This window comes from Artemia sp. Qi Xiang Cuo, chromosome 6, assembly GCF_049724085.1.
Source record: "Artemia sp. Qi Xiang Cuo chromosome 6, ASM4972408v1, whole genome shotgun sequence".
Classification (NCBI taxonomy): domain Eukaryota; kingdom Metazoa; phylum Arthropoda; class Branchiopoda; order Anostraca; family Artemiidae; genus Artemia; species Artemia sp. Qi Xiang Cuo.
Genome location: NC_142799.1, coordinates 17,993,482 through 18,017,296, shown reverse-complemented (window position 1 = coordinate 18,017,296; position 23,815 = coordinate 17,993,482). Strand labels below are relative to the sequence as shown.

The window sequence follows — 23,815 nt, the reverse complement described above, 5'->3', positions numbered from 1 at the left end:
TCTGGTAATAGAGACTATCTTGGGCCTGTTCTCAAACTTCTTTAGTGTCAGAGACTATCAGTCTAGCATTGAGCATTTTGACTTTCATCAATAATTTTTCCTCGGTCATGATCCAACTCCATGAAGGTAGCAAAGACTCAAACCAGAAAAGGGAAAAGACTAAAAGATAGCTTAGTACAAGAAGATATAGGGGCAATATAGGAACCAAGTTAGATGCAACAATGTCTTTTTGAACAGAAGAAAATGTATGTTCACAAAACATGCAGTGTTACAGTTTGAAATGTTTTTAATAAAACTCTTGCACATACATTTGCTTTGCTTGTCCTTTATAAGGAAAAAGATGGCAACCGCAAGTGCTTTCCAGCTAATGACAAGAAAAACATGAACTTCATGAACCTTTTTTCTAAATTATGAACCATTTATGAATCTAGGTTAAAAATATGAGCTTTTTTCATAATTATGAACCCATGGGAGGCCTGATATTGGTATATCCGGGGGGGGGGGATGGGTAAAGTTCATTTGCAATGCAAATAAATGTTTATAGGCCTATTTGGATTCAGGATGCGATTCTGGGTATATATTTGCACATTAGGGGGATGAGGGTACATTCTCTGTTAATTTAGGCTATATTGAATTTTAGTGAGAAAAATTCAGGAACGTATTAGACAAACTGGAAAAACAAGGAACAAAGTGAAGATAAAAGTTTGGTAAATATTTACCAAATCAATAGTATTTACTTACAAATAAAGTGAATATACCACTTGATTCTTTTTTTTTATCCAAATATAATAATCATTTTTGTTGGAAATGAATTTTACCCAACCCTTATATGCAACAATTCAGGGTATATATTTGCAAATTAGGGGATGGGGGTAAAGTTTAAACTTACCTCCCATTTACATCAGAAATAAAATATACCCTCACCCCCCTAATGTGCAAATATATACCCTGAATTTGTATAGCCTAGGCTATCTGGGGTTGAAGGTAAAATTCATTTCTGACAAAAATGATTATTGTATTTGGAAAGAGCATAAAAAAAGGCATTGAGTGGTATGTTTACTTTGTTCATAAGTCAATAATATGATTTGGTAAATATTTACCAAAAGTTCTCCCCATTCAAAATGTGTTAACTAAGATTATTCTGTATAGGCCTACTATGAAGTAAGAATTGGGTAAATATATACCAAATTATATTATTGAGTTAGGAATAAAGTGAATACACCATTTAATGCCTTTTTTTATGCTGATTACAAATATAACAACCATTTCTATCAGAAATGAATTTCAGCCCCCCCCCCTATGTACATCATAATCAGCATATATGTAAATCTTTATCCTGTTCCATATATTTGACTTGCTACGTAAGTGTGATTAGATACTAATGAACGATATTATAAGTAGGCTTTTAAAGATTTACCATAGTCAATAGTTATTGTTAAACAAAAATAATCTGTATAGGCTAATCCATCTATATGCGTATATGATTCAATATAATTTAGCTTAATATAATATGTTTTCAATATAATATGGGTTAATACAATAGGTTAATAATTTTTCTTCTTGTTTGGATTAATATGGAAACGGTTTAGCATAATTTCATCATCAGAGTCAAATTCTGAGCCCTGCAGTGTGTCCTTTTATTTCCCCCCCCCCCCCAACCCAAGTTTGGAACTCAGGGTCCCGTTTTACCAAGCTGAGATCAAACCTACAGCGCCACTACAGGACAGTATTAGGCGAATATGATTTATAGATTAATCTATATACTACTACTACTACTAACAACACACCGCAGCACCAAGCCACCTGAGGCCAACGCAGCTACGCACGCTCCTCCTCCATCCCAATCTATTCAAAGCCTCCCTTTTTACACCCGCCCACGAAATTCCAATTTCCTTTGAATCTTTCTTTATGACGTCCTCCCACCCAGACGAGGACGACCTGCTTTCCGTTTAGCCCTAGACGGTTGGCCGAAAAGAACAATCTTCGGCAATCAGTCATCCTTCATCCGCACAGCGTGCCCTAGCCACCTCAACCTTTCTTTCATTATAGTCCTAGAGAGAAGTATTGAACCACATTTTTCATATAGCCTATATAGGATATACAATCCTATATTAATCTATATAGGATAATACAATCTATATAGGTTAATAATCTTTATAGGAATGTCTCCTTTATGGAATGATACAATAGGGAAGCATATTCCTGTTAAAAAAGGCGTTAGGTAAGGTGCCTTGCTATCTCTGAGTATATTTAAGTGTTTTAGCTTCGTGTCTCCGACGTCTTCAACCGTCAGTTTTTTTACAACGATAGTTTAGGCATTAGTCACGTTGCTTATGTTGATGATGTTCTGCTTCTTAACCGGAAAAAACAAAGTCTAATTGCCAACTTTGACCTGCTTTCAGCCGCACTGTCTGCAGTAGGCCTTTCAGTTAATGCTGCCAAATGTGAGTTTTTGTGTTTTGGGAGTCCTCCACGAGCATCGCCTCTTTGCTTGAGTTCTTCAACTATACCATGCTCAGCAAGTATTAAATGGTTAGGTTCTATCTTTTTCCAAGTCACTTTCGTCTACATGCTCTACTATTACGTCCAGCGCACTGAAAAGTATGCGGGCTGGTTACGGAAAAATTTCACCGAATCGTGGTCGGTATAACCGAAAAGGACTTTGCCGTCTTTATTCTAATTTTTGTGCCCCTGCTGTTTTTTATCTTTCTGGTTTTGCTTTCCTCCTTCGCAAGAAGGATATGAAGAAAATACACTTAGGATATTTTAAATACTGTAAATATCTGATGCGTTTGTCTCGGTGGTACCGGAACCATAGAATTGTTTCTAAATTTGACACAGTTGATTCGTCTTCGCGACTGAAACAAATATCTGCAGATCTATGTTTTAAAACTCAGAAAATAATTGGTGTTTTTTACCCTCTTTGGCCATTTTTTGAATTGAGTTAAATTATTTATGTTGCACTATAGAATCGTATGTTTATGGGTTTTTTTTACACCACAGTTTTTCCATTGTATTCTGTGGGTTATAAATAAATAAATAAAATAGATAAATAAATAAATATACTCTATCCCTTTTTTCTTCTAGGCTTCACTAAATAAAAGAAAGGTTAGGATGGATGGGTAACGTATTACGGATGGTAAATGGTTAAAGATGTCATTTGGCGTTTTGGTAAAATGTCTTTTTGGCTGTCCTTTAGGAGCCAAACGAGTTTGTCCCCGATGATGGTGGGGAGATGTCAAAAGAAACGATTGAAAAGGAATTAGATCTTTGTAGATGGGGGTAAAGAAGCTTTAAACAGATTGGGGTGGAGGAGGAACAGCTGTGTGGGCCCCGGAGGGTGTACGGTGCTACAGTGAGTTATTAATGTTAGCAGCAGTAATTGACTTAATACTCTGGTTTTTGGAATTGAAGGAATCACTATGTATTTCTAAAAGTTAAAACGTTTAAAAGCGAAACAAGCAAAAAAAGTAAACAAGTAACAAGCCAAAACTAATCTGACAAAGTCCACTTTTTATTCTTTCGTTTTAAATTTTTGAGATTTTCTAGTCAAACAGCTTTATTGATTAACAATTTCACACAAGCACAAGAATGTACCCAAAAAAAGATGGTACTTTAATTCCCCCCCTTTATAGACATCGGTTAAAAATAAACTTCTAAATATTGGCATTATTTTCGTAGGCTGCATAATAAAGATCCATTCAATATTTATCTGCACAGCCTCGTAAAGATACGTTTGAGGCAATTTAATAGATGTTTCACAAACACTAAATACTTAACCATTCAGTTCATAAGCCATGGTTAACATTAGTAAGAGCTTCTGCTTTGTAGAGTAATTGAGTGTCAATGAATATTTTCTCAGGCAAGACTGGGCAACGTTTAGCTGCAAATCTTTTCTATTCGTGAGGTAGTATATTTATTTAAAGTATATTAGTATCTCCCAATAAACAACATATAGCCAACTTAACTCTTGGTCGATGGTCGATGGTATGATGGTCGAAGGAACATGAAGAGAAAAGCTTATTATACGCAAAGCAAGGCCGCATCCAGGATCTTTTTTTGTGGGAGGGGGTATTTTTGTTCAGGGGGGGGGGGTAAAAAGACTTTACAAAACGCATCACAAATTTTGTATATGAATTTTTGTTACTATTTTTAAGAGCCAGACAACAATGTCGGTGGAGGGAGGGGAGGGGGAACTCAAACCCAGTAGCTCTATCACCTCTGGATACGGCCTTGATGCAAAGGTTTAACGCAGAAACATTACAAATTTCAGAGGAGGTTAGTCTGAATAAGCTGTTTGGGATAAGTAAGAGTTGTTCTCCAAATTATTTTTTTCAGTCTAGCCCGATCTAGGTGAATGAAAGAGGGGCCTAAATTCTTGTAATCAAGAGGTCTACTGGGACGTGTTGTCTCATTTCAATAGAAGCGTACAGAAGATGAAAGGTTATTTCCATGTTGGGGTAATTTAGGGTTCAAGCTAAATCTAAAACTTAGGCTGTACTAAACCTGGGTTACCGGATCTCAACAAAACCGTTGTGAATTTAGGAGTCCTAAATTCTTATCATCACAACATCTATCTGAAGAGGTCAGATTTCAATCAAGCTTGAGGGAAATAAAAACTAATTACATACTTTTGACGGTATTGGGTTGAGACCCAAACCTTACCCTGTGGAAAATGGGGAAAGTGGGGGCACAAATATTTTTAATCAGGATCTCTTGCAGAGCGAAATAAGAGCTAATAACCTACATTTGACACTTCAGGGTCGAGACTCGACCCTAATTCTGTTCAAAAATGGGGAAGTGGAGGCATAGATTTTTGTAATAACGGCCTCTTGCAGAACCATTGTCAGACACGAACAAAATTTGCCTGAAAGTGAAGGGCAAATTTCTATCTTTTGCCTTTTCGGGACGCATACCTGATTTGAGCCCCATGAAGGGAATTTATGATCTCATAAACCCAAACTGAAAGAACGTCTACGAAAGCGGTTACTTAATCACAGATCTGATTCCATCACATAACCCGTAAAAGGGATTTAAGCCAATCATCTTGTAAAGGTTCAATATTTTTCAGATTGAATGAATTAGATTTTCATATTTAAAATTTGTAATAATTAACAGGCAAAAGATAAAATGACCCAGAATAAGGAAGTGGCATCCCACTTTATAAGATTTTACAAAAATACAAACCTCTAAAGATGAACTTCATTTTCTGTTGATGACATGAATGTAAACAGTTGATAATAAAAGATATATTTGTACTTTATTTTAAAAATAGCCAATATTTTGCACACTAACCTCACCCTGAAGTATTTTTATCAATAGAAAAATAAATTTAAAACAAAACAATTTAACAGTTTTCAAAAATTTCAGGCTGGACCCAAATAGATTTACTTATAAAAGACTAAAATTAAAAACAATAATATTACCTCGTCCTGTTTACAAGACACTTTTGAGATCAATATTATTTGAAATTTCACTACAATAACCTTAGCTTTTTCGGACTCATCCAGGATCAAACACTCCTCCTCTTTCCAACGATGAATTAATATGATATATATTGAAATCACGGCTTCCGCTCTCAAAAATTAAAATTCGGGGACAAGTCTTAAAAATTCGGGGAGTTTTTGTGGACAAGCCTTCAAGATTCGGGGATTTTTCGGGGGAAAACAAAATGGAATTTCGATGCGAAAATTTGGGAGCCAAAATTGGTTTTAGCTTCGTTTTCAGGCTCAAGTAGGGCTTGTATCTGCCCAACCCTCTCACCAACCCTGTGACCATCCATATTCCAAATATAATACTTATTGCAGTCTCATTTTTATATCAGCCCATCGAATGCCTGGACATGATAGCTGTAGACTACAAATCATATAAAATTTACTAATTCCTTTACTTTGCAATAACCTTATTTGGCATTATTAACCAACTGTTCGTGATAAATATGTCCGAAAATATTTAAAACTTGACAAAAAAAAACAACATGAACCTAATACCCAAATTTTTACTTTAAGCTGTATTGTAAATTTTCTTATGGATAATATTTTTGGGGTTACTTCTGTTTGAATCCTCTATTCCTCAACCTTTTACATAGTCTGTAGCTAAATTTTGCCTCATTAGGAGAGGGAGGGAGTTGTGCATTTTTTATGGTAAGAAGATCGTATTTAGGGATAGTTCTTAGGAAGAAATAAATTATACCAAATTTTCTTAAAAAAAAAAAAAAATTATCTCAGAATTAGCCTTCATACAGGGTTATTAATTGTTACAGCATAGCATTAGAAGTTGTAAAGGTAGGCCTTGGATATTTAAACAAATTTACTTGGCTATCCCGAATTTGAGCAGAATATATTTTCCATAAAATTTCCTTTGCCTAACTAACAGGTTTGCAAGACCGTAAAAAGTTCCTAAAACTGCAGTTTAAAATATTACACCTACTGAAAATATTACACAGGTGAAGGGACCAGAATAATAATTGTGAGGGAGTGTTGGGTAAATACGTTTGAGGATAAAGGGTGGTACGACAATTACGATTCTCAGATAAAAAGAAAAAAACTTAAATTTTACACACCGAATGAAACAAAAATTTAAATGGTAAAAATTCCTGGCAAAAAGATCAATTTCTTCAATATATTTTGCGTTCAATTATCAAGTATTAAACATTAATACAGTATGTCCAAAACCGAAAATAGCAAAAGAAAACCAAATTTAAACTTATGATTCGGTTTTCAAAACAATTCTGTTTCTTTAGAAGTTCAATTTCAAAATCCAGAATCTAACTGGGCGTTCCGTTAAATAACTTCAAGTATAATTCTTAGCTAATTTTGTCAAGATACTTGACCACGAATGATGTAAATGTAAGAATCTTGTAGAATTTGGAATATTGCTTTCAAAATTAACAAATCTAAATAAACGAAATTGAAGCATTTGCGCACATATAAAGAGCCGTCTTTAATTAAATTTTATTGGCCTGGTTTTCATGCAAAGTTACACAGGACACAAAGATTGACGAACAAGAGAGTAGTGAAAAATTATGGTATGTAAAGTTATGTTTGCTAGGAATAGTCACTAGGGGTCAGACCGTGGTTGAGTGATTTTCGGGAAAATTTCGGGGATTCGGGGAAAAATAATTTTTTTTCGGGGAGACACATAGATTTTCGGGGAAATCCCCGAAAATTCGGGGATAGTGGAAGCTCTGATTGAAATTCAATATCTCTCTTATATCTTCAATAGTATCCGACTGTGTTGTTTTTTATAACAAATTTCTAAAAAAGTTAATTATAAAAAATTTCCAAAAAGGCAGATTAAACATAATTAAATTGAAACAATTTAATTTAAACAATAATATTACCTCCTTCTTCTTTTTGCTGGATCTGATTGGTGTTTTAGTAGATTGCGTTTGGGGAGTGATGACGTCAGCGTCACCTCCAATTTCAGACACGTTTTTCCCAACAACCTGGACATTCTTTCCTTGACAACTTGCATCTTTGATTTCTTTGGGTAACTTGAAAAATAATTAGTAGAAAAATTACTAGAAATAACAACAATAGAAAGAAACCCCTTATAAGACTGTTGCGGACCATTTAGGAAATAGCAGCAGCCTTGTTTCTGTAGAGAATGAAATTTCAATTATTTCAACTGATTGGTTTTCAGAATTTTTGTTCGATAGTATTTTCAAAAGAAAAACTAAAAATTTACTTCCTAACAATCGTTACATAACGGGAGCAGGTGAAGCCAGGAATTTGAAGTCAGCTGTACAGACTTATAGCATTTGCGCGATTGTTTGTATAAGCGAACCTATATTCTAGACTTAAAAACAGGCATAAGGTGAATGCACTTCTGCGGGATAACTAGCCTTATGTTAGCAAACACAATTTTTCCAATCTCAAACATTTTGCGCAATATTGTAAAAACAAAATCGCCATACTAAATTTTTGCAATCAAACCTCAAGGATTTTTTGAAGTGGTGAGAATTGGACCCAAAACCACACTTCTCCAAACTCTCTCGCTTTTTTTGTAAAAGTAATACTTATTGTTTTAATCGGCCTAATTTCAAGTAAAACTTTAAAAAAAGTACAGATAAAATGTAAATATACTGCAGGTGGTAAAACTAAATGGAAGCAAAGAAGTGCATGTAACAGCCCTCTGGCCCTGATCAACCACTAAATTTCCAAAACTAACCCCCCCCCCCCTAAAAAAAGGTGATTTCGAAGACCACACTGCCTTTCCATGACGATAAATAAAAGTTCAAATAGGGATAAATCCCTTTATTTCTGCTGATGACGGTCACTGCACATTTTACTGAAATATCGAGCATATTTTTGTTAATAATCACTGTCTATTAAAAGAATCTTTCTCTATTTGAACTTCATTTCATCCTCAGAAAAAAAAAAAAAGGCCCAAAGGCCCAAGGTATCAATCTCTGGGGTGCCCATATAATTTTATTCAGTGTGTTTTCAGTAACTACGTTTCTTTAGTTAATTTGATTTAAAACTGAATTTGGGGAGAAAATCATAGTTTTTGTGATATGATATTTGAGCCGATCAGCTTTTTAAGGTTTAACAGTTTACAGGTTTAATTATTCAGGTTTTGAGACCAAAATTAATCACATTCAATATTTAACAGGCGAAAAACAAAATAACCCAGAATGAGAAAGCGTCACCCAACTTTATAAGAATTTACAAATATTTAACCTTTAAAGACAAACTTTATTTTCTATTGATGATATGAACATAAACAGTTGATAATAAATGACAAAAAAACTGCTTTTACCGTAAAATATATATTTGCCTTTTATTAAAAAGTAGCTAATATTTAGCACACTAACCTCACCCTGAAGTGTTTTATATAAATAAAAAAGTTTAAAACAGAACAATCTAACATGTTTAAGGAAAAATCCAGCCTGGACCCAAATAAACTTACTTATTAATGGAATCCAAGTTTCGATAAACTAAATGAATATAAACTGAAGTTCCGGTAAAACTGTTTAATAAACTGCAGTTAAATAAATTGAAATCACTTTAATAAACAGAACATTGAATTTGAACAATTTTAACAATAATATTACCTCGTCCTTCTTTTTGCTGGATCCAATTGGTGTTTTAGAAGACTGCGTTTTTGGCGTTTTGATGTCAGCGTCACCTTCAATTTCAGACACATTTTTCTCAACAGCTCGGAGACCAACAGCTCTCAAGATGCTACTTACATCTTTTATTTCTTTGGATGACTTTAAAAATAATTAGTGAAAAAATTTACTAAAAGCAACAATAATAGAAAACACTTTATAAAACTAATTATAGATTAGGTGTCAATAATCATCATATTTCGGAAAATTTTAGAAAAAGTAGCAGCCATATCAAACAGTTCGTGGCAACGAACTGTAAGTAAGGAGCGACCCGGCTCAATGGTAACCGAAACTCTAGAAAACGGGATTTTGATACCAATAGATACATCAAAAGAATCAGATTTTGATGCTGATTTCAAATATATAAGTTTCATCAAGTTTACGCGCCATCAAAAGTTACGCGCCAGGGAAAATTTGGCTGATTTTCAAAAAAAGGGGGAAAGACCCCCTTAAAGTTACAGAACCTTAATGAAAATCACACCATCATATTCAGCGTATCAGAGAACCCTATAGTAGAGGTTTCAAGCTCATATCTACAAAAATGTGGAATTTTGCCTTTTTCGCCAGAAGAAAGATCACGGATGTGTGTTTATTTGGTTTTTTTTCCTAGGGGTGATCGTATCGACCCAGCGGTCCTAAAATATCGTGAGAGGACTCATTGGATCGGAAATTAAAACTTCTAGGGCCCTTTTCAAGTGATCAAAAACATGGAGGACAACTAGGCCCCCTCCCATGCTTATTTTTCCCCAAAAGTCACCCGATCAAAATTTTGAGATAGCCATTTTGTTCAGCATGGTCGAAAATATTATAACTATCTCTTTTAGGATGACTTAATCCCCCGAAGTCATCGAAGGGGAGGGCTGAAATTTATGAATTTTACAGAATTATTGGGGGTGGGGGGGGGGGGGGGCGGGGGTTATGTGGGAGGATCTTTCCATGAAGGAAGTTTTCATGGGGGAAGGGACATTGCTATGAAGAGGACGCCGGATTTCACAGCAATATTTAAAAAAAGATCAGAAATTAAATTAAAAAAAACTTCTTTTTCAATTTAAAGTAAGCAGCGACATCAAAACTTAAAACGAACAGAAATTATTACATATATGATTGGGCCCACCTCTTAGTCAAAACCTTGCTCTTTAAGCTAAAGATTTGTTTGCACTTCAATAATAGTTATTTATACTAAAAAAAGGCCGTTGTGATAAAGGGGTAATTTTTATAGAATCGGAACAAAATTCAAACTTTGGCTTAAAGAGCAAGGTATTGACTAGAGGGCTAACCACCTAATATACGTATTAAAAATACATGAATATATAAGTTCGTTACATAAGTTAATTCGTAAGTTACGTATATTTATTACTAATAAAAACGTTCGTAAATAAAATTAAACAAGTTTCGAGAAAGCCATTTAACCAAATAAAAGTAAAATTAATATGCAAATTTGGTTCTAATTATTCATGTACGGTGAGCCGTCAATCAAAACCTGAATTAATTCAAAAACGTTCAAAAATTAAATAAAAAAAAGTTTTTTAACTGAAAGTAAGGAACGACGATAAAACTTAAAAAGAACAGAAATTATTCCGTATATGAAAGGGGCTGTCCCTTCTTCAACGCCTCGCTCTTTACGCTAAAGTTTGACTTTCTCACAACTCTATTTTTTTAAACAATAAAAAACTTTAGCGTAAAAAGCGAGGCGTTGAAGAGGGGACAGTCCCTTTCATATACGGAATAATTTCTGTTCGTTTTAAGTTTTAACGTCGTTCATTACTTTCAGTAAAAAAAATTGTTTCTTTTTTATTTAATATCTTTAGAAATGAGATTTTAATTATTTAAATTGATTTGTTTTCAGAATTTTTTCTTCAATATTACTAAAAACAAACAAAAACCTAACAATTTTTACATGTTGGGAGCGGCAGGAAACAACTGGACTCTCCTCCTTTTCCAGTGAACCAGGGGGTTTCCCATCGTATCACCTTCGACTATATTCAAGTTTTGAAGAGGAGAATAGTGTGATAGAGCTACACTACGTCGAACCCCCACATCCATCGATGGTTTAAGTTAAAGAGCATAAGATGAAGCGTCAATTCCGCAGTTCAGGATTTCAAATATTCGATAATTTTAGATGTAATATTTTAGACATTCGGTAACTTCGGATAATTGTCATGAGGGCTTTGTATTTGCATCATATTTGTTGCCGTCTTGTTGTTGCCATATTTGTTGCCGTCTTGCCGTCTAGAAGTTGGGTCACAATTGTTTGTATTTTTTCAATTTCTGTCGTCCCCGTCCGTAGCATTTGCACGATGGTATGTATAAGCGCAACTACATTCTAGACTCAAAATTAGGCACAGGGACAATGCACTTTCGCAGGGTTACTAGCATAATGTCAGCAATTAGAATTCACCCAGCGTCAACCAATTTCCGCATTATATTGTAAAATAAATTTTTTCAATCGAACCTATATGATTTTTTTTAAGTGGGGAGACGTGGGCCCAAAACTGCATTTCTCTAAACTCTCTCCCTTTCTGTAAAAGTGATGCTTATTGTTTTATTCGGCCTAACTTTAAGTGATACTTTAAAAAAAGGTATAGGTAAAATATAAATGTACTGCAGGTGGTAACATTAAATAGAAGCAAAAAAGTGCATGTAACAATCTTCTGACCCTAATCAACCACTAAATTTCCAAAACTAACCCCCCCCCCCCCCCTCTCTGAAAAAAATCATCCAACAGAGAAAAGAGAGAGAGAGAGAGAGAGAGAGAGAGAGAGAGAGAGAGAGAGAGAGAGAGAGAGAGAGAGAGAGAGAGAGAGAGAGAGAGAGAGAGAGAGAGAGAGAGAGAGAGAGAGAGAGAGAGAGAGATATGAAAGGGGAGTCAGAATCTCGCCCCGAAACTAATCATCATACTTCACCATTGGAGAATTCAATAGGAAAGGTTATCCCCCTTGAAAAAAATTACCCAACGTACTATTACCCACTTTACTGCAACCAAAAAATATTTGAAACAAGTTATCTTTAGTCGCTACAACGTTGAAAAATCAATAAGTATGACTTATGGTAGCATCTCTTTAGAAACGGTGTCATTTCAATTGTTTTAAACTGATTGATTTCCTCATAAATATATTCATTAGAATTTTGAAAATACAATTGAAAAAAGAAATCCTTCTCCAGAGAGCCTTTAGAACCTTGAGACTTTAGACTTCCAATTTTAATAAAACTTAATGTTTTTAGATATAGAAATAAAATTTGTTTTGAATTTCGGAACTTAAACTATCTAAACATCAAGATTACCTCATCTTTCTTCTTGCTGGATTTAAGCGGTGTTTTAGAAGAGTGGGTTCGTGGTGTAATGACGTCACTATTATCCTCACTTTCTGACATATTTTTTCCGACAATTTGGATATTATTTCCTTTGCTACTGACATCATCTGTTTCTTTAGGGGCCTGAAAGAGAAAAATCATAAAGATAAGATAATATACAACGATTTGTTAGGTACCAAAAAAGCAATTTTTTGTAGAAGATTGACTGTAGAAGTAACTTACTTTCTCAGTCTTGGCTTAACTTCCCAGGAGAGTATGTGAAAAAAGACAGGAGAGGAACTTTCTCGTCTTTGAGAAGAAGAAGAAAAATTTGTAATTTAATACGTATACAGTTACATTATTTTTATCATCATAACGAAAATCATCAAGATTTAGTTGATTAGACTTAAGTACCAAGACTATTTTTGAAAATTTCAGGCTCAGTCCAAAAAAAGTGGGCTGCACGTCTTTATAAACAGTGAGATTTATATTGCTTTAAAGTGATTGGTTTTCTGATAAGTATGATTCATTGGATTTCTAGAAATATTATGTATATATGTTACCGCGAATGTCCGAAACACCTTTTTTTTCTGCTTGGATTTAGTCAGCGTTTCCAGTCAACTTTTTCAGTTTAACGCAAGGTTTAATGATGACAGGTTAGGTTAGATTAGGTTTGGACAGATTAGGCTGGGCTAAGTTAGGTTAAGTTAGGTTTTTTTAACCATTTTTCGATATTTATAACCAAATTTAACCTAAACTAACAAAATTAAACCTAACTAACTTTTACCATCATACCTTGCGTAAGACTGAAAATGCTGACTCGCAAAGCTAATTGAATCTAAGCAGAGAAAAAGGAAATTCGGATATTCAACGGTGAATGTCGACATTAACCAGATTTCAGACATTCACGGTAACATATACATATAAAAATTCTCCCTTCTCCTTAAAACCTTTGGAATCTTGCAAATAGAGCAGGAGTGACAAAACGCCAGTGATGCATTTGATGGCGCTTGCCAGTGACGAGCGCCAGAGACAAAACTGGATATCTCCTCCATACATTGCACACGAAATTTTTTGTCGTATCACATTTGACCCTATGAAGTTCTTAGAAATGAATAGTGTGGTTTTGGGAGAATGAGAGAAAGCATTAACATAAATCTTACACTTCGGTTTTTTTTAAGTACACAAATTTTATACATGACGCGTTTTTTATACCTTTTCATACAATTGGTATTTGAGCTATTAATCTTAGAAGTTTTGCCAATTGCTAATTTGCCAATATTTGCTGCCAATAGAACTGTAGAAGCTATTTACAAAGTATTAAAAAGTTGCAAATTTTTTTTTTAATTTGTCGCGGCCTTCCGATTGGCAGATTGGTTCCCCTTTTGCACAATTGTTTATACCAACAAAACTTTGCGAAACACTCAATAGGGCACACAGCAAAAACACTACTGTCAGCAACTAGTTTTTTTCTAGTGCCAACTATTTTTTTTGTCGCCGCCTTCCACTTGGCTTTATTATTAAGCAGCCAAAAAAAGAATGGACCAAAACTGTAAAAAGATCATCCCGCCTGAATTAATATAAACTTTTTAAGTGATTTTTTCAACAAAACAAAGAAAAAAAGAAGTTTTTTGTTGTTCATCAATGATGTAATAATTACAATGATAATAATTTTAGAGTTATTCTCTGTACAATAACAATAAGGGAGGCCGGTGTTTGCGCCCCCCCCCGTGGAAAATAAGGCTTTCCAAATTTGAGAATTTTATTTTAGTTTTGTTTTTTATTTCCGTAGGGGGAAGGAATTTTGGTGTTTGTGTATTATACGCCAGTCACTCAAGTTTACACTGTGTAAAACTCGAGAACAAACCGGTTTCTTCGTTAGTTTCTTTCAGCTTAGAACGAGACAAGACAAAGACAAGTAACAGAATAGATGGGAAATATATAATTTGGGCTATATATTTGCACATAAGAAGGGGGTTAAGTTTTTGGACAGTTTGAAGTCAGAATACAATTCTTACTTCATAATTTACAGAGTAATTGCACCTAACAAATTTGTTTCTAAAGTAACGAAGAAACCGGTTTGTTCTCGAGTTTTACACATCGTAAACTTGAGTGAGTGGCATATAACACACAAGTACCGGAATTTTTCAAGGAAAGAGAGCTGGATTTCCCGGTATTATTTTAAAACAATCAGAAATTAATAAAAAAAAAACAGGTTTTTTCAACTGAAAGTAAGGAGCAACGTCAAAACTCAAAACGAACCGAAATTATTACGTATATTAAAGGAGTTGCCCCTTCCACGATACCTTGCTATTTACGCTAAAGCTTTGACTTTTTGCCCTAATTCTTTAAGAACGATTCCTGAAAAACAATAGCTGTTTAATTAGAACAATAAGCTTTGTTTTGAAACTCTATAAAAAAAACTTTAAAGTAAAGAGCGAGGTCCCGAGCAGGAGGCAACCCCTTTCATACATGTAATAATTTCAGTTCATTTTAAGGTTTGAGGTTGCTCCTTACTTTCACTTGAAAAACTTGTTTTTTTATTTAATTACTTACAGATAGTATTTGTTGATGAGGAAAATAAGTTTTTTAAAGAAAAGTAAAGAGTCTCATTAAACCAAAAATGAGCAGAAATAAAGTCAAATTATCTTCAAAGTAAAAACTATGGAGTCTAGTAGAAAAAAAAAGGATATAAAAGTATATTTTTATATGAAAAAGGCTATGTCAATAAAAAATGAACAGAAATTAATATAATTTTGTTTTTCACAAAACAAATTTGTCAAAGAATAGTAAACAGCCTCGGTAAACCAAAAATAAGTAGAAATAAATTCAAATAATTATCCAGCGTAAAACTAACACAAATCACCAAATGAATTAAACCCAAAACGAACAGAAATTACAATAAATAGCCAATTCAAACTCAAACCGAGAAAGAATTAAAATGAGTAGGGCTGCCAACCCCAACACCTCCTCAAGACCAGAACATAATTTGCATTTTACTGAAAACAAAATACATTTAAATGTTTTCACTTTTTTGACTTTAACAAATAAATAAGTATTAAGACTATAAGGAATAGATATCAGAACATGTATATCAAACTAACATATCCGGGGGGGGGATATTTTCAGGGGGATAAACGCCTAAAGCTTTGACTTTTTGTCCTAGTTGTTTAAGAACGATTCCTGAAACACAATAGCTGTTTAATTAGAACAACAAGCTTTGTTTTGAAATTCTATAAAAAAACTTTAACGTAAAGAGCAAGGTCTTGAGGATGAGGCACACCTTTCATACATGTAATAATTTCAATTCGGTTTAAGGTTTGAGGTTGATCCTTACTTTCAGTTGAAAAACTTGTTTTTTTTTATTTAATTACTTACAGATAGTATTTGTTAAAAGGAAACATAAGTTTTTTAAAGAAAAGTAAAGAGCCTCATTGAATCAAAAATGAGCAGAAACAAAGTCAAATAATCTTCATTAACTAATACTATCTGTAGTAATTAAATAAAAAAAACAAGTTTTTCAACTAAAAGTAAGGAGCAACCTCAAACCTTATAACGAACAGAAATTATTACGTGTATGAAAGGGTTTGCCTCCTCCTCAAAACCTCGCTCTTTACACTAAAGTTTTTTTTTTTTAGAATTTTAGAAAAAAGCTTATTGTTCTAATTAAAGGTTCGTTGTGTTTCAGGAATCGTTCTTGCAGAATTAGGACAAAAAGTAACAATTTTAGTGTAAAGAGCAAGGTCATGTGGAAGGGCAACTCCTTTCATATTCGGAATAATTTCTGTTTGTTTTAAGTTTTGATGTTGCTACTTACTTTCAGTTGAAAAACTCGTCTTTTTAAATTCAATTTCTAATCGTTTTTAAATAAAACCGGGAGATCCGGCTCTCTCTCCATGAAAAATTCCGGTACTTATGTATTATACGCCACTCACTCCAGTTTATGATGTGTAAAACTGGAGAACAAATCGGTTACTTCGTTACTTTAGAAACAAATTCGGGTTATATATTTGCACATTAGGGGGGTGGGGGGGGGGGGTAAAGTTGAGCGGGTCTGCATGCAAAATGTGTTATGTACAATTATTCTGCACATTTTTAAGTAAGAATTGTTTTCCGACTTAAAACTATCCAAATACTTTATCTCTCCCCCACCCCTTATGTACAAATATATAGCCCAAATTATAGATTTCCCATCTATTCTGTCACTAGTCTTTGTCTTGTCTCGCGCCAAGTCGAAAGAAACTAACGAAGAAACCGGTTTAGTCTCGTTTTACACAGCGTAAACTTGAGTGAGTGGCGTATAATACATACGTACCAAAATTCCTTCTTCCTATGAAAAAAAAAAAACTCAAATAAAATTCTCAAAATTGGAAAACCAAAATTGGAAACCTATTTTCTTCTCTTAATACCCACTTCTCTTTTTTATTACCTATTTCTTTTTTTAGAGCCTACTTCTTTTTAACAACCTATTTTCTGCACAGTAAGTAGCCCTTAGCATTATATTATCTGCACTGAAACTGTTTGAAACCTATAAACATGCCTTCTTTACTAAAAATTTCATTTGAACTCAAATTAACTTTAAACTTTAATTAAACTTCATTTTTTCATAAGTTTAAATTAATATTCTAGATCTATACCATTTAACCAATAATATTACCTTGTCCTTCTTTTTACTGGATTTAACTGGTGTTTTAGAAGAGTGGGTCCGTGGTCTAGCAATATCAGTTTTATCCTCAATTTCTGTCAAGTTTTTTCCGGCAGTTTGAATATGATTCCCTTTGCTACTGACATCATTTGTTTCTTTAGGTGGCTGAAAGAATAAGCTTATAAAGATAATATACAGCGATAGCTTAAGTACCAAAAAATCAGTGCTTTAATAGAGGATTGATAGAAGGAGCAACTCATTTTATCAGCCTTAGCTGAGTTTTCTTGAAAAGTACGGGAAAACAGATAAAAGAAGAAACTTCCTCATCTCTTAGAAGAAAGAAATTGATTGCATTCTTCTTATTCTTGCTTAAAAATGGGTCACATCTAATCCCGAGGGTTTTGCTGAGTCCTTTTTTAGACCCCAAAAGAACGCCAAAACGCCTGGTGATCAGAATGTGAATTTTTTCATTTTATTTGTCGCCTCTCTACGGAAACTCTCTACAGCAAGCTTCGAGGCCATTTCCACTGACAAGCCAAATTGTAAAATCCCAATCTGAATTGTAAATTTGCTGTTCCGCTGGTAATCTAGATTATGAAAATTTTTTCTACCGACAATCAGGATTGTACACTAGAAAGGAAAACTGTGGATTTGGATTGTTGATATTTCCCAGTCGTGAGTTGAGGTTTTGAACTCTGTTGTTCCACAGCTTGTGATCCAACAATACAGTTTCAAAAATTCTTTGTTCCACCGAGAAAGACGGTTTGTCAGTAAGAGCTAAGTTGTGAGGATTTTAATGTTGTTATTTTTTGGGTGGGGTGGACAGATTTTTTTTTTCTGATAATCCGAATGCAAATTGCCCAGTAATTTAGAAAAAATTTAGCCTAATAAATAATACTAGCTTTATTGGTTGAATAAGCCTACTGCTTTGAAGTAAATCAGCCCCCCCCCCCTTGTTGTCTTTATTATAATATTTAGCTCATGTCTAAGTCAGTTTCTACGGACTTTACTTTTGAAATGAATAGCCTAGCACCCAAGCCCTCTTTCCCAATATCAATTCACTCCTTGTTGTCATTATTATACAGTTTATGTTTAGTCACCTTAGTCAAAGTTTACCTAATGAATAATATTAAATTGATTGGTTGAAATAGCCTACATCTTTGAATCTGTTTTTTTTTCTTTTTTTCTTTTTTTGTCATAAAGCTGTTTAAAGAACTTACCAAAAAATCAAAATTAGTAAAATAAATAATATTTTAATGTTTTTTTTATTCAGTTTCAAACTGCATAGTTCAAACTGCAGAAAGGTACTTGGGGACGCTTTTATAAGGGAAGTCAAGCTTCAAAAGCTATTAAATGTAATTTCAAAGGTGGAAAAAAGGCCATGGGCTTGGTTCCAAATCATAGCATTTAGTCTAGCTCCAACGTCTATAATTAGCTCCAATGTCTATGTTTAATCAGCCTTTACAAACTTTAATTAATAAATAACATCAACTTGAATAGTTGAATTAGCCTACTTCTTTGAATGCTTATTTTTTGTCATAAAGTTGTTAAAAGAGCTTACAAAGAAATCAAAATCAGTAAAACCAATAGTACTTTAATACTTGTTTTGTTTTTATTCAGTTTCAAACTGCAAACAAAAATGGAAGGGTCTGAGAAATACTCCCATGAGGGAGGCCAAGCTTCAAAAGCTTTCAAAAAGTGGAGCCAAAGGTGGAAAGAAAAGGCCATGGGCCTGGTTCCACATCATGACCTTTATTCTACCATTCGTAGGCAGTGGAGACACTTCCATAAATTTTAAAAGTTTTCCTCAAGCAGAGCATGAGTCTTCATCAGAGGTCATAGAAAAAGAAATAACATATGAAAACTCATTTTTCATTGAGGATGAAGAAGTAACCCATGAGCCAAGTCAAAATGACATTTTTACTCCTAAAAAACAAAATGACTCCTAAAAGAGAGAAAAAAAAGAAGAAAAAATGGTAGTGCATTTGAAAGTGAAATTATGGAAAAAATGGACAATGTTATTCAAATCACGAATACACCAGATATTGAAGATAGTGATACGCTATTTTTAAAAAGCATGCATGAGCCAATGAAAAGGTCGAGTGACCAGAAAAAAACTTCCCTGGAGATAAAAATGCAAGAGCTCATGTATGACATAGAATTTGGAGAAACATAAGTTTTATTTTTGATAAACAAGTACAATTTATCAGACTGTTTACAAACAACTAATTTTTTCTTCCTGTATTTGTCACATGATCATTCTGCCAAGTAACAGAGCCTTTTGCACTATTTAAATAACATTTTAACAGCTCCCTAACATTGACAGCAGGATGTGAAGATCTGTTGCAACTTTCTCTATTTAAGGGGTTGAAATTTTCTGTACCACCAACATGTCGCCAAACCCCTAGCTGTGGGCATTTGCGATAATACGGAGCACCAGGGTTCGATCCCCGCTGCAATAAGGTTGGGCGACAAGCTTGCTACTTGTCCCTGTAAAAACACCCAGCAACTGAAATGGCGACTCGACGCCATATGCACCAGCAATGGCTCAGGAGGATCTTTATCCTTTTTTTTATCCCCTAACTGAATTGTACGATTTCTATCCTTTGTATCTGTAAATGCTTGGGTGCAGTACCAATTCTGATCACCATCTAGTGCATAAGACATTAACAAATTATGGAGACATATTGTAGCCTCAATAATGTCCTTAGCTGTTTCAACCTTACAATAAATTTCAGTTCTAAAAATCCTCCTCCTTGCCACTAAACTTCCAAAGGCCTTTTCAATGGTTCTTCCGGCTCTGCTTAGTCTGTAATTAAAAATCTTTTTTTTTTGGTCGTCAATTGCTGTTCAGGAAAAGGTCTCATTATATAAGCTTGAAGGGAGAAAGCCTGATCTGCTACAATAACATGAGGAAATTTATTATTAGTTTGAGGTAAGTTTGAATCCGGGGGGGGGGGGAAATCTCCTCTCTGCACAGCTTTTCCAATCACTATTTATTACACCATATTATACACCACCATCAATATTTCTTCCTCCAGACCCTACATCAACCGCAATAAACTTATAGTCAGGATCGCACATAGCCATTAAAGTCAAACTGAAGTGTTTCTTATAGCAATAGTGTTCTGGTCCCGTCTTTGGTGGGCACTGAATTTTTACATGCTTTCCATCCAAAGCACCAATATAGATTAGAAAGTTCCGTTTTTCAAAGACCCCTTTGGTTGATTGCTTCAAAAGTTCCAGGGTAGGACTGGGTAAGTAATGAGGCTGGAGGGCATAATATATTGCTTTGCAAACGTCTGAAATAATCGAAGTCAATGTAGACCTACCAATTCTGTATTGAAATGAAAGAGACATTTTACTTTCTCCTGTAGCTAGGTATCTCAAAGTTACTGCCAAACGTTCTTCTGTTGAGATTGGCTGTCTCCATTTTTTTTTACTTTTTTTATTTTTTTTATTTGAGTTTTGATGAGATTATGGATCATTTTAAACTGATCAGGATACATCCTGAAGTAATAAAAATAAAAATCAGGGTCTTCTTTATCAAGTTCTTTGATACGAAAAATTAAATGCACCATTAGCCGATCGCTGCTGAAAAACAGGTCTCACCCACAGTTTTGTCTTTTTTCGTTTGTTGCACGTAAAATAAGGGCACAAGCAAAGCGAAAATAATTCAAATTTTTGCCTTCATCTCTTGAAGGCAAAAATTTCAGGCGACAATTCGCCTTCAGTGCGGATTGTCAAGATATTTTCGCTTTTCATCGCAAACAATTTTTTTCGCGGACAGTTTTTTGTCGCGGTCAGTGAGAATTAAGCTTTAAAGCTTAGTTCTGACAGAGCGCAAATTTCGTATCGCCTAGCGAATTTCGTGTCACCCCGCAGAAAAAATACGCTTCGTTCATTAAAATCTTCGCTTTGCAGTGCTTCAAGCTCAAGTTGAAAAAATTCGCATCGCTATCGTCATTCGCTCCAGAAATTCTGTAAATAGGCCTCACCCACACTTTTTTTTGGCTTTTTTCTCAAGTTCAAAACTGACTGGGCGAGCAAGCAAGCTGCAGCAGCACTGATGAGTCTCTTTTTTGTTTTACTTTTGAACTCCATTTTCTCAATATTAACGAAATTCGCGGACTGTGAGAACTACATGGCGAATTCCAAAAAGCGGCGCGATGCGAAATATCGCAGAGCGAATTTTGTTCGCGCTCTGTCAGAACTAAGCTTAAGATTCATGTTCCCTGCGTAATTTTTAGCATGTAATTTTTCTGCTCCCATACGGTTTCCGTATATCAGCGAAAGAGACAATTTTGATATCATTCCATAGCTGACAATCAACTCTATCCTTCTGCCGAATTACATTATTAAAATTGGTTGTACATATTTCAGATAGAAAATACGTCGAAAATCGTTGAAAAAAGGAGAATTCCCTATTTTTGCAGCAAGTTCTGAATCTTCCCCAAGAAAAAGTATAAATAATATCATAATTTTGGCTCGGTGAACGGATAGATCTGAGGCTAATGAACTCAATTATATATTTTGTCCTTTTTGCGCAAGTTACAGCTGCAGGATTAACGTAAAATTGCTTCAGAGGGAACATATACCTGAACTGCAAAATTATTAGCATTTTATTATTATTACTAAAATTATTGTAACTAAAAATATTATAATTAGTGTTGGTGTTATTACCTGGTTGAGTTCCTTGGACGACTTGAACGGTGATTCTTCAACTTTAGGCAAAAGTCTTTTATTCACCTGTTTCTTTGAACTCCGTTGAATAGCTAATTCTTGCGATGCCTGAAAGGAATGTACTAAGAATTAGCTAGATTGATTCAAAACGCACAAGGGGAAATTTTTTGAGCAAATTGACAATAGTTTACATCCCTCACAAGTGAGTCAACTGGATCAATTCATCCCTTTTATTTATCATTATCACAAATCCGGCGCACCAAAAAGGGCGAGGGTATTGGACCAACCCTTCCAAACCCTCGAGACTATTCAGTTTTCCAAATTTTGTGAGTTACGATGAATTCTCCCTTTTTTTCCCTTTTTAGAGGGCAACTCCCACCCAAAAAAAACTGTACGGACCGATATCACATGCTTCGGAAAACACTTCAACGTTTTCGATTTTTCCAGAAATGTCAACTGTTTTTTTCCTCTGCAGAATAATTGCAAATTACCGTTCATTTAATTTTTCTGTCAATTTAGCAACATTTGGTTTTTGATTTGACTAACCTGGTTGTGTTCAGTACTACACCACATAGGTTGTTTCTAAAGTCTTGTAGTACAACCAAAAACACTGCAATACCAAGCCGCCTGAGGACAACGCGGCTGCGCACAATCCTCCATTATCCGACGTCTTAATCATCACCCCCCCCCCCAAAAAAAAGTTCCAAATTCATTCAAATTCTTGCTTATGACCTTCTGCCCACTCGATTCAGGGACAAGCTGCTTTTTGTTTAATTCCAAATGGATGGGGAAAAAAACAATCTTTGACAACTTGTCATCCTTCATCCACAAAGTGTCCAGCTCAGCCTTTCTTTCATCATAGCCCAAAAAAGTGGGATCGGACCATATATTAAGTACAGCTTGTTGTTTTCATACGGTCAATCAAACAGGTATCTAAAAATACCTTAAGACAATTCCTCTAGGAAAACATTTAACAGATCTTCCTCTGACTTTCAATGCCCTCGCGCTTTATCTGCGGTCATAGCTAACCGCTGTTATCACTGCAGCTTCCAATATTAGTGATCTTGGTTCGCAGACTTATCTTCCTGTCATACTAAGCTTTTTTCGACTAAAAAGAAAGATCATGGGCCTTGGTTATTCTACTGTTTACATCATCACTGCATCCACTATCTTAACTAACAATACTACCAATATAAGTGAAGCTATCCGCTTGATCGATCTTTCGTAACCCAACATCACCTCTTCACCTTTATTTATTTCTACCGTAAGCGACTTAGCTTCTTAACATTAATTTTCAAACCTTATCTAGGACACTCAAATAATCTCCAAAAACATTTCTAGGAGAGTTTAACTTTCCCACTTGATTCCACGCTCTACCATAGCCTTTATCGTGTTCCTTATGTAAAGGTTTATCAAAATAACCCATTCAAACTCATATAGGCTGTCTACATATAACCCATATAAGCTGCTAACATCACTTTCTACATTAACCACAGTAACATTGTTCTTGTATATAACACTAACCACTTTAATCTACTTATCTGGCATTAAAGCACTCCCAGAAGTTTTAGTAAAGAATGATGCGGCCTCTATATTGTTTTTTTTTTTTTTTTTTTTTTTTTTTTTTTTTTTTTTTTTTTTTTGACAACTTCGTATGAGAGTGGTCGTAAAAACTTAGGGAAGAGTTCATTCAAATAGAAGCTAGAAATTTTATAGCAAAGACTTTTTTAAGAATCAAGTGATTAGATTAACGTAAAATGCAATTTTCCACAACAACTATTTTTTTATATTTAACTACTCCAAAGAGGGTCAAAATAACGGAGAAAGGGAATCCTAAGGCCCAAAACACACCTGGAGCTTTTACCAATCGTTTTTTACCGACATTTTTTTCTTCTTTTTTTTTACCGCGGCTACTCTAAAAATAATGTAGCATTTACACACTGGGCGGTAAACATTCCACTGACGCCACATTAGTCAATCATAGATCTGACCTAACAATTAATGTTAATCAACGATTGAACACTAACAAAAATCCTTATATTGTGCTGGGATATAAAAAGATAGGGCAATTTAGTAGTTTT

General features: G+C 34.5%; 1 protein-coding gene across 2 annotated transcripts in view; it reads right to left on the bottom strand.

Moving 5' to 3' along the window:
- Positions 1-23,815, bottom strand: part of LOC148950939 (uncharacterized) — a 145,959-nt gene that overhangs the window by 56,932 nt on the left and 65,212 nt on the right. For both annotated transcript variants that reach the window (XM_089090519.1, XM_089090520.1), the window contains 5 exons: positions 21,735-21,842; positions 17,064-17,216; positions 12,398-12,550; positions 9,059-9,217; positions 7,343-7,495 (listed from right to left, as the gene is read on the bottom strand). In XM_089090519.1, the coding sequence (XP_088946645.1) occupies positions 7,343-7,495; positions 9,059-9,217; positions 12,398-12,550; positions 17,064-17,216; positions 21,735-21,842 (726 nt within the window). The remainder of the gene's footprint in view (positions 1-7,342; positions 7,496-9,058; positions 9,218-12,397; positions 12,551-17,063; positions 17,217-21,734; positions 21,843-23,815) is intronic.